General features: G+C 34.8%; 1 protein-coding gene and 1 long non-coding RNA gene across 12 annotated transcripts in view; both read right to left on the minus strand.

Annotated features, from left to right (window-relative positions):
- cux1a (cut-like homeobox 1a) overlaps window positions 1–3,577 on the minus strand; it is a 254,392-nt gene extending 250,815 nt beyond the window's left edge. For all 11 annotated transcript variants that reach the window (XR_012386449.1, XM_021479404.3, XM_021479403.3 and 8 more), the window contains exon 1: window positions 3,492–3,577. Coding sequence is in view for 10 of the 11 variants with exons in the window: in XM_021479404.3 (XP_021335079.2) it covers window positions 3,492–3,554 (63 nt within the window). In the remaining variant the exon portion in view is untranslated. The remainder of the gene's footprint in view (window positions 1–3,491) is intronic.
- A 1,765-nt stretch (window positions 3,578–5,342) lies between these two features.
- LOC137496525 (uncharacterized) lies at window positions 5,343–11,268 on the minus strand. Its single transcript, XR_011016941.2, has 2 exons — window positions 10,997–11,268; window positions 5,343–6,414 (listed from the first exon to the last, which is right to left on the minus strand). It is a non-coding gene; the product is annotated as an uncharacterized lncRNA (long non-coding RNA).
- Between the last annotated feature and the right edge of the window lie 5,928 nt (window positions 11,269–17,196).

A 17,196-nucleotide genomic window follows, 5' to 3' on the forward strand; every position in this document is an offset into this window, starting at 1 on the left:
ATGTCAATAACAATGATAAGCTCTGGATGTCTTTACTCTATATTAATCTAAGAGCCAATCACACAGCAGAAATGTGCAGCAAAGGGTATCTAAAAGTGTGTTGATATTAGAGATATACTGAGTTTAGGTTATGCCATTTATTGGACTCTCTAATTGATGGCTTCAGTCATTGTTTGGGGTACTCTTTTAAATCTGGAAGCATTCACAACTTATGTCGAAATTTAGATTGCTATCTTTCAATATGGAAAGTAATTATTAAGACTGCATTTTTATATCATATCTGCCAGCCCAAGTTAACACACATTTTAAATTTAGTTTGTTTTGTAATGAACAGGAGCATCCGTTTCTCTAACGATGCACGCAATTCACACTAAATTTGCTTAAAATTCATCCCTTTAGAAACTAATATGAAAACATGTTTTGTTTTCACAAAAGTGCATCGAGACACTCACAAAAAAATGATCATCAGTCTAAAATATGCGAAATGACATAAATACAAGAGTCAATTGAAACGCTTCACTTTGAGGCTAAATTTGGAGAGGCCACATGCAAATATGCGTGTTGTTTTGGGGCCTCGTATATAGTTGGCTGGGTTTTGAAGTGGTCAGGATCCGAGTCTGTGTGAATGTGTGGGGTGGGCTCCACAGAGACGCTGTTGTTCTCTTCATCTTTCATGTCAGCATTAAAACCATGCCTAAAAGTAGTTTACCCGCATTTTCACAGACACGTGGCGACATTCCTGCTCACTTTTTAGGGACTTTCCCTGCTCTTTCGAATCCAGTCAGGTATCAGTCAAGACGGTTATTACGAAAACCTCAAGCCAAGATACAGGTGCTCAATTTAAAAGGGATAGTTCACACACAAATTTTAAAAAGGTATTACCTTACACTGTTTCCAAAGCACTTTTAGTTTCTTGCGTACGAAAAGCAAAGGAACATATTTTGAATAATGTTGAAAAGCCACTTTTATCCAACATTCTTTAGAATATATTGTTTTATGTCCATAAAAATCGGCCAATGCCCATTGTTTTGGCTAAACTATCCCTTCAAATGAGAATACAAGTAGCTAAAGCATTTGATGAATCTCCCAAAAAGTATTCAGACAGCATGCATCACTCATGTACTCATCTCATAAATCATTAAATATTTTTAGGCATCAGTTAGTTATCTATAATAATACGGAAAGTGGATGACGCCTCATTTAATTATGAGTGTAATATCCTACCCTGCTGAACCTCTTCACAGGCATACTGTAGAAGATCTCAGAGATATAGCAGTGCCACAGTAACCTCGCAGAGGAACTGAAAATGCAACAGATTACATTCGTTTGGTGTTTTGGTACACAGTGTACCGCAGTCGGCCCATGTGCCCCTCATTAAAGATATCAAACACATTTTAAAGTCATCACAGGGGCCCGACACAGGTCCAGACAAGAGAGTCGGCTCACATCTTGATGGTGGCAGAACTGCCTGCGTCAATCGCTAATCTCTCTAAGTTGACGCACGAAAAACTTGGGACCACACACCTAGTGAGGCACACTTACACCTCACCTGCATCCGCAGACCTTACGGTCACATGGTGATGAGGTGGCAGCAGGTGACACCGACAAACCAAAAAGTTCTGGACATATGAGACCCCCCCCCAAAAAAGTCAAATTATAATTCAAATGACTTTCTTCCACCGTCTGGTGCGGTTTCTGCAGGCTAATATGAGACATCTGATTCACATCGAGGCATCAATTAAGCCTAAATCAGGGAAGTTAATCAGAAAAAAAACAAGATGCATAAATAAACACATTTAAAACATACTAGAATGCGATGTCGGAGCTCTGAATGCAAAACACAAAAGTAAAACATGATGATAAATAGCGTCCATGACATCATCAAAGCCTGAACTCGATGATGCCAGTTCTTATCAGCCTGGGAGACAGATAGAAAGAGAGAAAGAAAGAGAGGGAGAAAGAGAGGAAGGGAGGGAGGGCGAGTGAGCGAGTTCTGAAAATTTAGAGTCACCACATCAGTATATGCCCAACTGTGTGTGTGGTCCCTTTATGTACAACACTTGATGTCTAGACCCTAATTGAATAAATGATTTTCCTAGAACACAACATAATCAAACGGCAAAAACATCTGACATGCATGGAGTCCAGTAATGTTTGACTATAACAGATTAATGTTACACAAAACTGAAAAGCATCCCAGAACATATTGCAACACGCACATATGAAGTTATTTCCTTTAGTTTTACAGGCTACTGACAAAAATATGTAAACACAGAAATCATTTGCTATAATTATAACACTGACACATCTAGTTTAGATTTATTTCTTTAAAAAATCGTTGCTACTATCGAGTGATATTGATTTTGAAATAATAGTGTATTGATTTTTAATGACTCCTGATGTTTATGAAGATGTATAAATGGTAATAGGTAATATGAAGTTCGATCAGAAAATAGGACAGCGATTTTTTAAGCTATGCTCTGAGACCTCAGTTCATAAATACATAAACTCTCAATCAATAATTGATACAATCATGAGTCTATTGTTTATGCCTAACCAAACGCGACAAATGCACTTTCATACACCAACAGCACGAACATTACGAACAACGAAAGAAGAGTTCTGACAACTAATCGATTGGAGAAACAACAACAATAAACCAAAACAAACACGGCGAAGCGAATCTTTCCGTTCCCACCTGCATATAAATGCACATTTCTGTTGAAGTTATGGGTAAATAAATAAAAAATACACAGTGAAATTGTGCTTACTCGTTTTAACGAGCTATATATTACACCCCCAGGAACGGAATAATGAAATAACGCTTATAAAACTAAAAAGTTTTACGTCTATGTTTAACACACACACGAAAAAGGTTCGTGTTTGTTTATTGTTTTGTTTAATTGTTCCTGTCTGGCGCAGGTTTTAGCAGCTAATTCCGTCTTGACTTTTAACTGAACTACCGAAGCCGAACTTCTGCGTTTGCTAACTTCATAAACTTCATAAAGTCACATCAAAAAGTGCTAACAGACCAAAAAATCCAAATAAATGAGTGAAATGTAGAAAGGAAGGCACACTAAAAACACCTCTCTCGTTACTAAGCAATAACGTCTCGGTCCAGCACAGCGCCACCCGTGTAGCGCGACACACTTCTAAACACAAAATTATTTCCACAAACATACTATCTAAATCTCTTCGGCACAAACTATTCCCAAAACATCCCGGGGACGGAAAGGAGCGGGAAAGAATAGGGAAACCTTCATGCTCTTGTTGCCAAAGTGGCCGCATCCACCTTGACCGTGATGGTTGATCGATGGGAATTGAACAAAGAGGATCAATTTCCGATCAGCGCGAGAGAGCCGCTTTAATCAATGGGCACCGAACCCGGTGAACGAGCCGACGCGAGAGCGACGCGCCAGCCTCTCCGCGCGACGCTCCCCGGGACCGGCTTACCGGCAAACACAGCGAGTACAAAGCGAAAGGGAGCTGACCTGGAGCTGCTGCAAATCAAAGCGTTTCCAATATTGAAACATCGATCCCGCATTGGCCGCCATCTTGAGACATATTGAGACGGAATGAAAGGCTGATAGAGAGAGCGCGAGAGGGGCTGGAGTTCAGAGAGAGAGAGAGAGCGAGAGAGAGAGAAAGAGAGGCGGGGGAGCGCGCGCAAAACACGGAGCGGAGCAGATCGAACGTCGCGGGCGCGCGCGGAACGGAGTTATCGACCGAACCTGCGATATTGAATAGGGCTACTGAAAACAATTATTGAGAGCGTCCTGAATAAAAGGCAGAAAACGCGGGATGGAGTTCCCGTCTTCAATCGAGCTCCCTGTGGTTCGGGAGGGGGGCGCTGGATACGTTTTCATCCGCTACAAGGAGAGAGTTTATACGGTTATTGATTTTTTATCTCGTGCTAGAGATAGATATTACGAGACGCTGATCAGACGTGACGCGAGGAACGCGGACACAACGCGAGCCCAACGCGCGGCTTATGCTTTTCATGGTCAAACGAACAACCTTCTGGGCCTGTTTGTGTGTGTGAACGAACACCTGATATATTGATTTTTGATTTAGTTTTGATCTTTAATCTTCTTATACTATAAATATACAGGATGTTCTCGCGTCTTGTCTTGTAATATTTTTGCTGGCGTTTAAGTATGTGTGTGTGTATGTGTCCAGTTCCCTCCTGTTTGTACTCTGAAACCAATACATCTATTATATTGATTTTATGGGCATTCTTGCGTGAAGAATGTGGAGACGGTGATCGATAGCCTGAATAAATAGAAACACAGCTTGACTGTTCCCCGTATAAATAGTGCATCAAGCGATGTGCATTTAAAATGGTAATGGACGGGGGTTTAAGATGGAGGCATTAGGTGATTTTAATGTTATAACATAAACCCTTGTCCGGTCGATTCCTGATGAATTGTAAATACTGCTTTTGATCTTGAACTTGGAGAGCAGCGCCCTCTTTTGGATGCACATGGTATCGCCTCTTCAGTCTTCACAATTGTTCACAGTTAATAGTGATGATCCTAAATAATATTGAATTAGTGCTCAATTGATTTAGTGATGATAGACTGTCGAGGATGTAAATTTATTATTATTATTACTATTATTATTATTATATAGAAATAACCAATCGCATTTTAGCTTATAATCTTCCTGGTGATTATGCTGATTACATGAATTCATCATTTATTGAGAGTTATTCAAATTATTAAGTATTAATAACATCTATTGTTATTATGATCACACTTTATTTTAAGGTAAAGTTCTCACTATTGACAAACTTTTAGCTCAATAAACTCCCGATTTGCTGCTTATTAATAGTTATTAAAGTAGTATTGATTACGGATGTAGAATAAGATCATAATTTATAAGTACAAATAAACAGCCAATATCTTAAGCATTAGCAGGTGATAAACCAGTTAATATAGAGAATTGATACTTAAGAGAAGTGTTACCATTATTAACCACACTGAACTGAACTGCAACACTGAAAACTGAACTGAGGCTGTTTCAATTTACTATAATATTCTATGTGAAGCTGCTTTGACAATCTACAATGTAAAAGCGCTATAGAAATAAAGATGAATTGAATATTATTAGTAATAGTATTTTTATTAATATTTTCATCACTATTTATTTAATGGAAAGAGATAATGTAATTTGAATGTACAAACTATGAACATAATGCACTCACACACACATCATAATATTATTACAATGCACATTATGACTTGATGTGTGTATAATTGATTAAATAATGGCAAACATAGTCAAATTAAACAGTAAATTATGTGCATACACATAAAATCATAGAAAACAGTGCAAAGAAATCCTTTTTATTACTTTATTATCATTGTGAGAATCCAGAAACAATGTTTTACAGGCAACAGTATAAAACAACGCATAATAATCTAAGTGTTAATGAGGTAATATATTGCAGGCGGTCATAATAATACATATGCTTTATGGTACAATGCAAAAGAAAAGTGACAAATGCATGTAACACAATAAATGAAGTAGAAGCTGTGGAAGATAATCAAGTGCCGCTATATGGCAAGCTGTTTTAACTTTTATTTATTTGTAGGATACGTTCTTGATATCAAAATTCAGTAGGCTGCCATTTAAATTCAGTCGTTGACATTTTTCTTACTAGTACAAAAACAATTTGAATATCATTTTTGTTATCAAGAAACATGTTACTAAAAATGTGGATTCCTGAACTCAATAACACGTTGTCAGGACTTACTGAGCATAGCAGTGTTATAGTGACAATGCAATTACTGACATCAACAATGATTTCATTTTTTACTAATATAATTTCAACGGTTGATAATAAAAACAGACAACAGCACTAGTAAGCAATGTAATGCTCGTGTCAAATATAAAGTCTAATAGCAATAATTTTAGATTTGATATATACATTTTCAATATATGAACTACTTAAATGGCAGCCTGTGATTAAATTTGATTTAATGAAAATATAGTTATTAATAGAAAAAATTATAGTGAATTATAATTATTAAAGTGAATTATAAAATTATGGGTGGCGAAGTGGGTATCGGTCGCCTCACAGCAAAAAGGTCGCTGGTTCGAGCCTTGGCTGGGTCAGTTGGCATTTCTGTGTGAAATTTGCATGTTCTTCCCGTGTTTGTGTGGGTTTCCTCCGGATGCTCCGGATTTTCCCCACAAGTCCAAAGACAGGGGGTATAGGTGAATTGGATAAGCTAAATTGTCCGTAGTGTGTGTGGTTGGTCTCCTCTGGGTGCTCCAGTTTAGGAAATACATAGAAACTGATGGGTGATGGGTTGCAGCTGGAAGGGCATCCGCTGCATAAAACATACAGTATGCTGGATAAGTTGGCGGTTCATTCCGCTGTGGCGACCCGATAATAAAGGGATTAAGCTGAAAAGAAAACAAATGAATGAGTTATAAAAAAAATATTACACTACTGTGAGTGATGATGTTTTTTCAAAAATGTAATTACTTATGTAATTTTAAGTAGTGAAAACTGAACTGTTGATATCAAGATTGAATATCCTGTAAATTAATAAAAGTCAATATGCATTGCTATTGTTTTTAGTCTATAATAATAAGCATATGAGCATTATAATAAATAATTTCCTGATATTCCTGATAATGCAATTGAATTTGAATGGCAGCCTATGGTGACGCTGACCTACTAAAAACAATTCAAGAATATTTTGTTTTAAAATTCTCTGGTTTATAGATTTTTTTTTCTTTAAACATCAACAATTTAATATCAAGAATTTGTTTTCTTCAAATGATGATGATTTCATGATTAATACCAACAAAATATATATATTGCCAGTGCTAATCTAATTTCTGGTATCAAGAACCAGCATTTTAAACAGTGATAAATCAACTGGTGATGAGAATAGACAATTTATATATATATATATATATATATATATATATATATATATATATATATATATATATATACACATACAGTTGAAGTCCGAATTATTAGCCCCCCTAATTAGCCCCCTTGTTTATTTATTTCCCAATTTCTGTTTAACTGAGACATTTTTTCAGCACATTTCTAAATATAATAGTTTTTAATAACTCATTTTTAATAACTGATTTATTTTATCTTTGCCATGATGACAGTAAATAATATTTGACTAGATATTTTTCAAGACACTTCTATACAGCTTAAAGTGACATTTAATGCCTTAAATAGGTTAATTAAGCAGGTTAGGGTAATTAGGTAAGTTATTGTATAACGATGGCTTGTTTTAATAATTTTGTAAAACTTTTGACCTTAAAATGGTTTTTAAAAAAATTAAAAACAGATTTTTTTTCTAGCCAAAATAAAACTTTCTCCAGAAGAAAAAATATTGTCAGACATACTTTGAACATTTCCTTGCTATGTTAAAGATAATTTGGAAAATATTTAAAAAGAAAAAAAAATTCAAAGGGGGGCTAATAATTCTGACCTCAATTGTATGTATATATATATATATATATATATATATATATATATATATATATATATATATATATATATATATATATATATATATATATATATATATATATATATATATATACACACACACACACACATATACAGTGCTCAGCCTCAGCATATAGACCATTTCATTGTGGTAATGTCATTGACGCATGAGCATTTCCTGCTTTTTATCACAGTATTTCATAACTGTAACAAGCAAGAGGCAGTTCAACATTATTTATCAGAATGTGAACCTTTTTGGATTTTCGGATACAATGGAAATGAAAAATGTAAAACAGGAAATACATTAGAACCACTGTTATTGCTTACATTCCTTAAAATGGTCTACATGAGTAAACCCCATTTTGAAAATGAATATTTTTATCCATTTCTCAGTAAATATGGGTAATATATAGTGGTGCATTTGAACGGAACAGATTTATTAAACAGATTTATTTATTTATTGAAATAATATTTTAGTCACCAAACATCTTTAGAAACAGAAAGATAATATATTTAAATTAATGCAAAATATTGCAAAAAATAACAACATTTCAACTAAATTGTATATATCTTTGTTTCTCTTGATTTTTGCTATTTCTGACAATTTTATTTAATATTTTTCTCTAACATATAAATTTAAGCTACTAATATTTGGACTGTTTTCATAAGTTAAATTAGCTCCAGATTTGGCTTCAGTACTAACTAATCCAATGTATATGCACAAATATAATATTGTGTAGTGATAATTGGATTTATCAAATATTAAAATCTATATTTAGGTATTGATATTAATATTGATATTTTAGCCTAACGTGGGGGCACCAATTAATGTAGATTTGGCCAGATAATAAACTCCTCATTTGTATAATTTAACTAACAATATTTTATTGTTAATTATTTTGACAGTGGAAAGCTGTCAGGTGCCCCGTTTAAAAGGAGTTATTTATCTGTTATTTCTACATTAATTGGTGCCCCCACGTTAGGCTAAAATATCAATATTAATCTCAATACCTAAATATTGATTTCAATATTTGATAAATCCAATTATCACTACAACTGTAAAGCTTCGTTTAGAAAATAATGATTTAAATGAGAGATTTGTGGGGGGTGTACTCATAAATGCTGAGCCCCGTGTACACACAAAACATTATTTATTATTTACTTGCATTATTTAGTTTCTGAAATGGGACATTGGTAATGCAAACATTTAAATAGTTAATTCTTAATATCAAAAATGATGTATTTCACTAGATTGAATACATCAAATTCTTTTATGCAAGAGACTTCAATATTGATATCAAGAATTATTATATTAACTACTGAAGATTGCTGATACCAGACATTCCCAATGATACACTGTAAGCAGGGGTGGACTTAACCAATAAGCAATTAGGCAATTAGGGCCCTGGGAAATTAGGGGACCACGACCAATGCCAAGAAATGCCTAAATTAATCATATAGCTCTTTTATTGTATATCATATGTTGTAAAATATGTCTATAACCATTATAATATTACCGTTATTTCTTATTTTCAAAACCGGGGGTTCCCAAGAATAGTGGGATATTTCTTTTGTACTGCACATGCAAATATTAAAATCGCTGTACAGTTAGTTTGTGAACTTGTTTTTTATTTGTGAATTTATTGTATTTAATTTCAAATTAAGAAGATAAAGTTTCCCTTTAAAACAGATTTTTAACATGCCGTTTATTAAACAAAAATTAAAATAAAAAATCTACAGGGCAAAACATTTATCTAGAAAGAGAGTGTTTTGAGCTAGGGCCCAATCCCTGGAACTGCTATAGGGCCCCCAAATCACTAAGTCCACCCCTGACTTTAATATATTGACGTTTCTGTTAATTGAACTTATTAAAATAAGTTAAACCATGTTTCAACGTAAAAGCCGTTTTAAGAAAGTTTAATGCAGTGCATAGCAGAAATCTATTTTATCTATTAATAAATTATATCTTAAAGGGCCAGTGCCTACAAAACTGAAAACTCTGTCATAATTAACACCCTTGTTCCAGACCTGTTTAACTTCATTTCTTCTGTGGAGTAAAAAAAAAAGAAGATATTTTGAAAAAAGCTGTAACTTGTACTTGTAACAATTGACTTCTGTATTATTTGTTTTTCCAACTATGTATGCCAGATTTTATTCTTAGTTATTTATTTATTTGTATATTTTTCATCTTCTTTTGTATTCAACAGAGGCAATGCGGTGGCTCAGTGGTAAGCACTTTTGCCTCACAGCAAGAAGGTCACTGGTTCGAGTCCCGACTGTGTCACCAGGCATTTCTTTGTGGAGTTTGCATGTTCTCCCCATGTTCAAGTGGGTTTCCTCTGAGTGCTCCGGTTTTTCCCACAGTCTAAAAACATGCGCTATGAGTTAATTAAATAAACTAAATAAGCCGTAGTGTATGAGTGTGAATGAGAGTGTATGGATGTTTACCAGTACTGGGCAGTTTTGAATTTGATTGTGTGGGTAAAATATGCATAGGCGGCTTGACAAAAATTGGGTGGTTTTGAAACATTAATTTTACATTCAACTTACTCAACAAAGCATAACTGAGATCTCCTACTCCATTCAGTTAGTAGTGATCTGTGCATAGCACAAACCGCATAGGCTCACCCACAAGAGGAGGTATAGGAAAGCTGTTTTAAAATCTGACTCCCCGGACAAATCTGACTCCCCTTTGCATGCACGCACATCACGCAGCGCCTGCAGTTAAACCCACAGCGGTTTCTCATAACGCTTTTATCAATAATTTTTTCTGCAATTAACAGCAAGAACAAACAATGAAGCATTACCTGATTGACAAGCAGCACCTGTTATGTTCAAAAGAATTTAAACTGTAAAATGGGACGAATTTATATCCGATTTCATAAGTAAAACACACTCCAATAGGTGGTGTAATCTACAGTGCAGTGTGTGGGTGAGGGAAAGGGGGCATTGTTTCGATGTGATCCGGTTATGTTGTGGTTTTGTGACTGCTGGTGTCGGTTGTTGTATGTTTAAAAAAATGATGACAGTTAAAGCAACTAGGTTATTTTCCATTAATTAAAATAAAATAAAATATTAATATTTTGGGTGTTTTTTCTAAGTTTGGGTGTTTTTAGACAGCTTTTGTGCTGGAATCTGGCAACACTGGTACTAGGTTAAAGCTGGAAGGGAATCTGCTGTGTAAAACATATGCTGGATAAGTTAGCGGTTCATTCCGCGGTGGCGACCCCTGATGAATAAAGGGACTAAGCCGAAGCAAAATGAATAAATGAATGTAGTCAACAGAATAAAGAAACTCAAAAAGGTTTGAAACCACTAGAGGGGGGTAAATTGTGAGTAAAATTAAGCAATTAAGGGATAACCTATCCCTTTAACAAACGAAAACTCTTGATATCATGACTCCATATCCTGTGAACAAAACTCAAAACATCTTGCTACATACAGCACAGTGTAACGTTTATCCACACGTGAACAGTTACCATATTATTAAATCTAAATGTATACCTCCACTCTACAGTCTCTTCAGCTCCATTGGTTTCGCGGTTCATCGGTAAAGCAGCCGTGATTCCCGCCGCACACGCTCGGCTCAGACCCTCCAGGAAGCTCGTCGGGTCCCACGGCTCCTCATCAGCGCCCCACCCCTCGGTTCCTCCTTCGAGACACCGGGAGAGCCGCGCAGGAGAGTTGTGGTCCCACCGGCGGTTTGTTTTTTCAGGCCCACCGGAGCCCGTGAGCCCGCAGCCCCGCCTCTCTGCACCCGGGCGAGCGCGCGCCTCATGGGAGCACAATTAAGAGCCGTGTCTCCTGCCTGACTCCCTCCTCCAGCCTTCCCCTTCCTTAATCAAATAAGCCTCCTCTTGAGGCTAGTCCTCGTTTAAAAAGTCGGCATGCAGGATTAGATTTTAATTATGGAGATGCAAAGACATGGCAAATGAACATAATGAAGAGACAAGCAGAGATGTGAGGAGGCCATTGTGTGTGTATGTGTGACAGGTGTCTGATATTTATTAAACAATTGTGATTCATAAAACAATAATCTAATAATTGCAATTTTGGTGTTAGCTATGATCATGTTTTAAATGTAAATTGTATGTTTGTTGAAATTTCTGTAAATGAATCAAACATTTAGGCCTACAACTGGGTAAAGTGCTCCATCTGCAGGCAAACACATAACATTTAAAGCATGAACATTACTTGTGTGTTACAAAAAGTAATTTAACATAGACCTAGTCGTGTTTGTTTTCACCTGGGTGTTATTTATTTATTTATTTACTTATTTGTTTGTTTATTTATTTAATTAATTCATTCATTATTTATTTATTTATTTATTTATTTATTTATTTATAAAGAAAAAAAGAATGAAAGAAATTGAACATAAAAATACATTAAAAATATACAAAAGATAAACATAAAAACATTCACAATGGGTTTTTTAAATGCATTTTTGTTTATTTGTATATGTAGCATGCTTTTTTGTTTAATAAACAACATTTCGATGTTAAAATAAAAGTTTCTTGAGTAGCAAACAGCATTTTATATTGATTTCTAAGAATCGCTTGTCACTAAAACTTAGAAAAAAAATGCTGCGATTTCAGCTTTGTCTTCACCAGAAAAAGCGTTGATTGGAAATATGTTAAAAGAGAATTTCTATTTAGTAAATGCATCCTTGGAGTGCATATTAGAATTTTCTTTTAAAAACATTTTTAAAAAATCGTACTGATCTAAAACTTTTAAACAGTATTATTCACTATTTATATTCACTAAATAAAATATTTTACACATGAATATAAAAATAGTTTTGACTGATTTGAACTTATACTACTAAATTTTGCGTATATTTCATATTACATAACTGTGCATTGTCAAACATTTACATTATAAGTTGCACGCAACATATCCTCTAAAAATATATATCTTCATGAAAGATATAGCGATGATCTGTTAAGGACACACTGAATCAACTTTAAGGAGACAGTTGGACAAATAATAAAACCTCACACATTCTCTCAAAGATTCACACTGGATGGGCAAAGAATTCTTGAGGCATATGTAATAGACTGTTGGAAAAGTAATCTAAAATACACCTAGTTAATTTGTACTAACTAAAACTAAAAGCATACAAAATGTTGCAATATTATAAAAAACTATTTATAATTAATTTGAAAATCCCCTGTGTCGACCCCAGATTATTAAATGGATTAAGCCAACTGTAAATGTCAGATTGCATATATATATATCATAAGTCAGAATTTTAAGCCCCCAGCAGATTTTTTTTTCTTTTTTAAAAATTTCCCAAATTATGTTTAACAGAGAAATTTTGACAGTGTGTCTGAAATTTTTTTTTTCTTTTCTGGAGAAAGTCTAATTTGTTTTTTGACTAGAGTAAAAGCAGTTTTTAATTTTTTAAAATCCATTTTAAGGACAAGTTTTTGCCCCTTTAAGCTATTTTTTTTTCCGATCGTATACAATAATTGTATATAATAATCATAACACAATAACTTGCCCTAACCTGCCTAGTAACCCTAATTAGTTGAGCCTTTAAATGTCATTTTAAGCTGTATAGAAGTGTCTTGAAAAAATCTAGTCAAATATTATTTACTGTCATCATGGCAAAGATAAAAGAAGTTATTAGAAATGAGTTATTAAAACTATTATGTTTAAAAATGTGTTGAAAAAATCTTCTCTCAGTTAAACAGAAATTGGGGGGAAAAAAGAAACTGTGTGGCTTATAATTCTGACTTCAGCTGTATATATACTATATACACTCACCAGCCACTTTATTAGGTACACCTGTCCAACTCGTTAACGCAAATTTCTTATCAGCCAATTACATGACATCTACTCAATGCATTTAGGCATGTAGACATGGTCAAGACGATCTGCTGCAGTTCAAACCAAGCATCAGAATGGGGAAGAAAGGGGATTTAAGTGACTTTGAACGTGGCATGGTTATTGGTGCCAGACGGGCTGGTCTGAGTATTTCAGAAACTACTGATCTGCAGCCTGGTTCGAGCTGATCGAAAGGCAACAGTAACTCAAATAACCACTCATTACAACTGAGGTATGCAGAAGAGCTTCTTTGAATGCACATGTCAAACATTGAGGCGAAGGGGCTACAGCAGCAGAAGACCACACTGGGTACCACTCCTGTCAGCTAACAGGAAACTGATGTTACTATTCGCACAGGCTCTCCAAAATTGGACAATAGAAGATTGGAAAATCGTTGCCTAGTCTAGTGAGTCTTGATTTTTACTGCAACATTCGGATGGTAGGGTCAGAATTTGGCATCCACATTATGAAAGCATGGATCCATCCTTCCTTGTATCAATGGTTTAGGCTGGTGGTGGTGTAATGGTGTGGGGGATATTTCCTTAGCACACTTTGGGCCCATTAGTACTAATTGAGCATCGTGTCAACACCACAGCCTACCTGAGCATTATTGCTGACCATGTCCATCCCTTTATGTCTCATCTTCTGATGGCTAATTTCAGCAGGATGACCATGTTATAAAGCATAAATCGTCGCAGACTGGTTTCTTGAACATGACAGTGAGTTCACTGTAACCAAATGGCCTCCACAGTCTCCAGAGCTCAATCCAATAGACAACCTTTGGGATGTGGTGGAATGGAAGATTGCTATCATGGATGTGCAGCTGACAAATCCACAGCAACTGTGTGATGCTATCATGTCAATATGGACCAAAATCTCTGCAAAATATTTACAGTACCTTGTTCAATGTATGCCACAAAGGATTAAGGCAGTTCTGAAGGCAAAAAGTGGTCCTTAAATATATATATATAATAATAAATAATGTTACTGAGTAAAAACTGATCTTTAACTAAATTTGTTTTTCAATTTAGTACATCAACAACACAAACATAGAAAAATAATGAATATTTCATACTAATGTCGTTTAATGAAAATACTAAAAAAGTTGTAATATTATGAACATTATCTAAATAAAATATTACAATTGCTAATAATAGAGACACACACACACACACACACACACACACATATATATATATATATATATATATATATATATATATATATATCAATAAACAGTGCTTTCAATTAATATTTTCTACAGGATGTTTACAATAATGTATTTTTGTATAAGCATTAGGTTAGTCAATGTCAAAACCAAAACTGCAACTAATAAAACAAGGAAAAAACATCAAATCATATGAAATTAGTTCTCCTAAGTTAATATGTTGGGGGGAAATCTTAAATAAAATGTTAATAAACAGGAACAATCACGAGATACATAAAAGCATTATCAAATTTAGTTGATATTTAAATGCATGATCCTTTCCTAAATAAGCTGACCAACCTCTTATTTTTAAATTATATCATATTGTCTGTATTTACTGAAAAATGTATTTAAAAAATATTAATTTTCAAAGGGGGAGGGTACACTCATTTATGCTGAGCACTTCATTTTCTTTTCATTCATTTTCTTTTAGACTTAGTCCTTCTACCAATCAGGGGACGCCCCAGCAGAATGAACCGCCAACTTATTCAGCATATGTTTTATGCAGCGGATGCCCTTCCAGTTGCAACCCAGCACTGGGAAACACCCATACACACTCATTCACACACATATAATACGGACAATTAAGCCGACCCAATTCACCTATACCACGTCTTTGCACTTGTGGGGGAAACCGGAGCACCCGGAGGAAACCCACGGCAACACGGGGGAAAACATGCAAACTCTACACAGAAATGCCAACTGACCCAGCCTAGGCTCGAACCAGCAAGCTTCTTGCTCTGAGGCGACAGTGCACTGCACTGACACTGCACCACTCTAATTTTATTTGATTTTTTTATTTATCAACACATTATCAGTATACTATATAACACTTTTAGTTGCTTGAAATCTAATTAACATTACTGAAAGCAATACTGTCCCTATTTTTTAAAATCACATTTTTATTAATAAACTGACACATAGACTTAAAAAATGACTTTTGCTGCTTGCTCAAACTACTCATTTTAAATAAGTTGAAACAACACAATTCTTAAGGGTTTTGAGGGGACAAATTAATTAGTTACCTTGATTCATATGTTTTGACAACATGAAGGATTTGTGTGGAATCCAGCATTTGTTTTACAGTGTATGCAAATACAGTACAGTGTTTAGCATAACTAAATACACCCCATTTTGAAAATTAATATTTTTCTTCATTTCTCCGTGAATGTAGGCAATGTATTTTGGTGCATTTAAACAAAACAAATTTATTAAACAGATATATTTATTAAAATAATATTTTAGTCACCAAAAATATTTAGAAATTGAAAGACAATACAATTAAATTCGAGCAAAATATTGCAAAAAAAATTACAAAATTTCTACTAAATCTTTCAAAAATTTTGTTGCTTCTGTTGATTTTCCCTCTTTTTTTAAATGAGTATTTAATATTATTCTATAACAAATTTGGGTGTTTTAGTTTTTGGAGCGTTATCGTATGTTATTTTGTTAGATAAGCTCCAGATTTAGCTTCAGTATTGAGTAATCTAGTGGACAAATATAATACTGTATAGCTTCCTATTAAAATATGAATTTAAAAGAGAGATTTGTGAGGGGTGTACTTATATATGCTGAGCACTGTACATTTCAGCCATACTAAAAACATCAAAGCACGTCCCAATTTACCTGCATTCACTATAAAGAACAACAAAAGGAAGATCAAGCATGCCTAAAAATAGCACCTCCGCATCTCCTCCTCTGAAGCAGCATGTATTCTAGGCCTGCACTGGAGGTGTGATGGAGCATATGGCTGAAGTGACTGACAGTAAGCAGCAGCTGTAGGGAAGCAGCGCTCGCTCCTGTTATTGCAGCTCACATAAGCAGACCTTGACTCTTTCTCACCCGCCACCTGCCGCTCACACACCTAACATGGACACACACACACACACACACACACACACACACACACTCACAGTCAGACACACACGTGTTTGTTCGTTCAGTTGTTGGCTAAAACAAGCATTGGCGGACAGATTATTTACGGCGCATTTCTTGGCTGTTTGTAAGAGCACATTTAAATCTGGCATGCTGGAGATGACTGGCTATATTTGTAGCGCTGAGAATGGCTTTTGTTGGGCTCAATTGTTCGCCACAGTTAATGGGAGACAAAGCAGACACGATTTGTTGATCGGAGTTGCGTGCCGAATGAAAGCTATGGGCTCGACTGAGCTCATGTTAAGATGGGTGGATATGAAATGAATGATTTTCATATGTGTGCGAGACAATAATGTGAGATTGTTTTGAACTACACTCAAAAAATTAAGTTTGCTGCTTGTTCAAACCACGTATTTAAAATGGATTGAAACACAAATTGTAATTTATTTATTTTTTCAGGGGGGGGGGGGGGGGGGGGGCTGAATAATTTTATGTTAAATTGACTTAAATTTGTCAAAACTAATTATTTAACTTAATTCCTTTATGTTGTCCCAACACAAATCGACTGTGTGGAATCCAGCATTGATTTTTGCTGCTTGTTTAAACTAGTTATTTAAAACGAGCTGAAACAACACAATTCTTGAGTTTTTTTTTTGGGGACAACTTAATAGTTTAATGTTCAATCCGCTTAAATTTGTAAAATCAATTAAATTAACTTAATAAATTTGTGTTGGAAGAATGAGTAAAAAATTTGTGGAAGCCAGAATTTTTTAATTTTTTTTTATAGCTTACA

The sequence above is a fragment of the Danio rerio genome, chromosome 10, assembly GCF_049306965.1.
Source record: "Danio rerio strain Tuebingen ecotype United States chromosome 10, GRCz12tu, whole genome shotgun sequence".
NCBI classification, from domain to species: domain Eukaryota; kingdom Metazoa; phylum Chordata; class Actinopteri; order Cypriniformes; family Danionidae; genus Danio; species Danio rerio.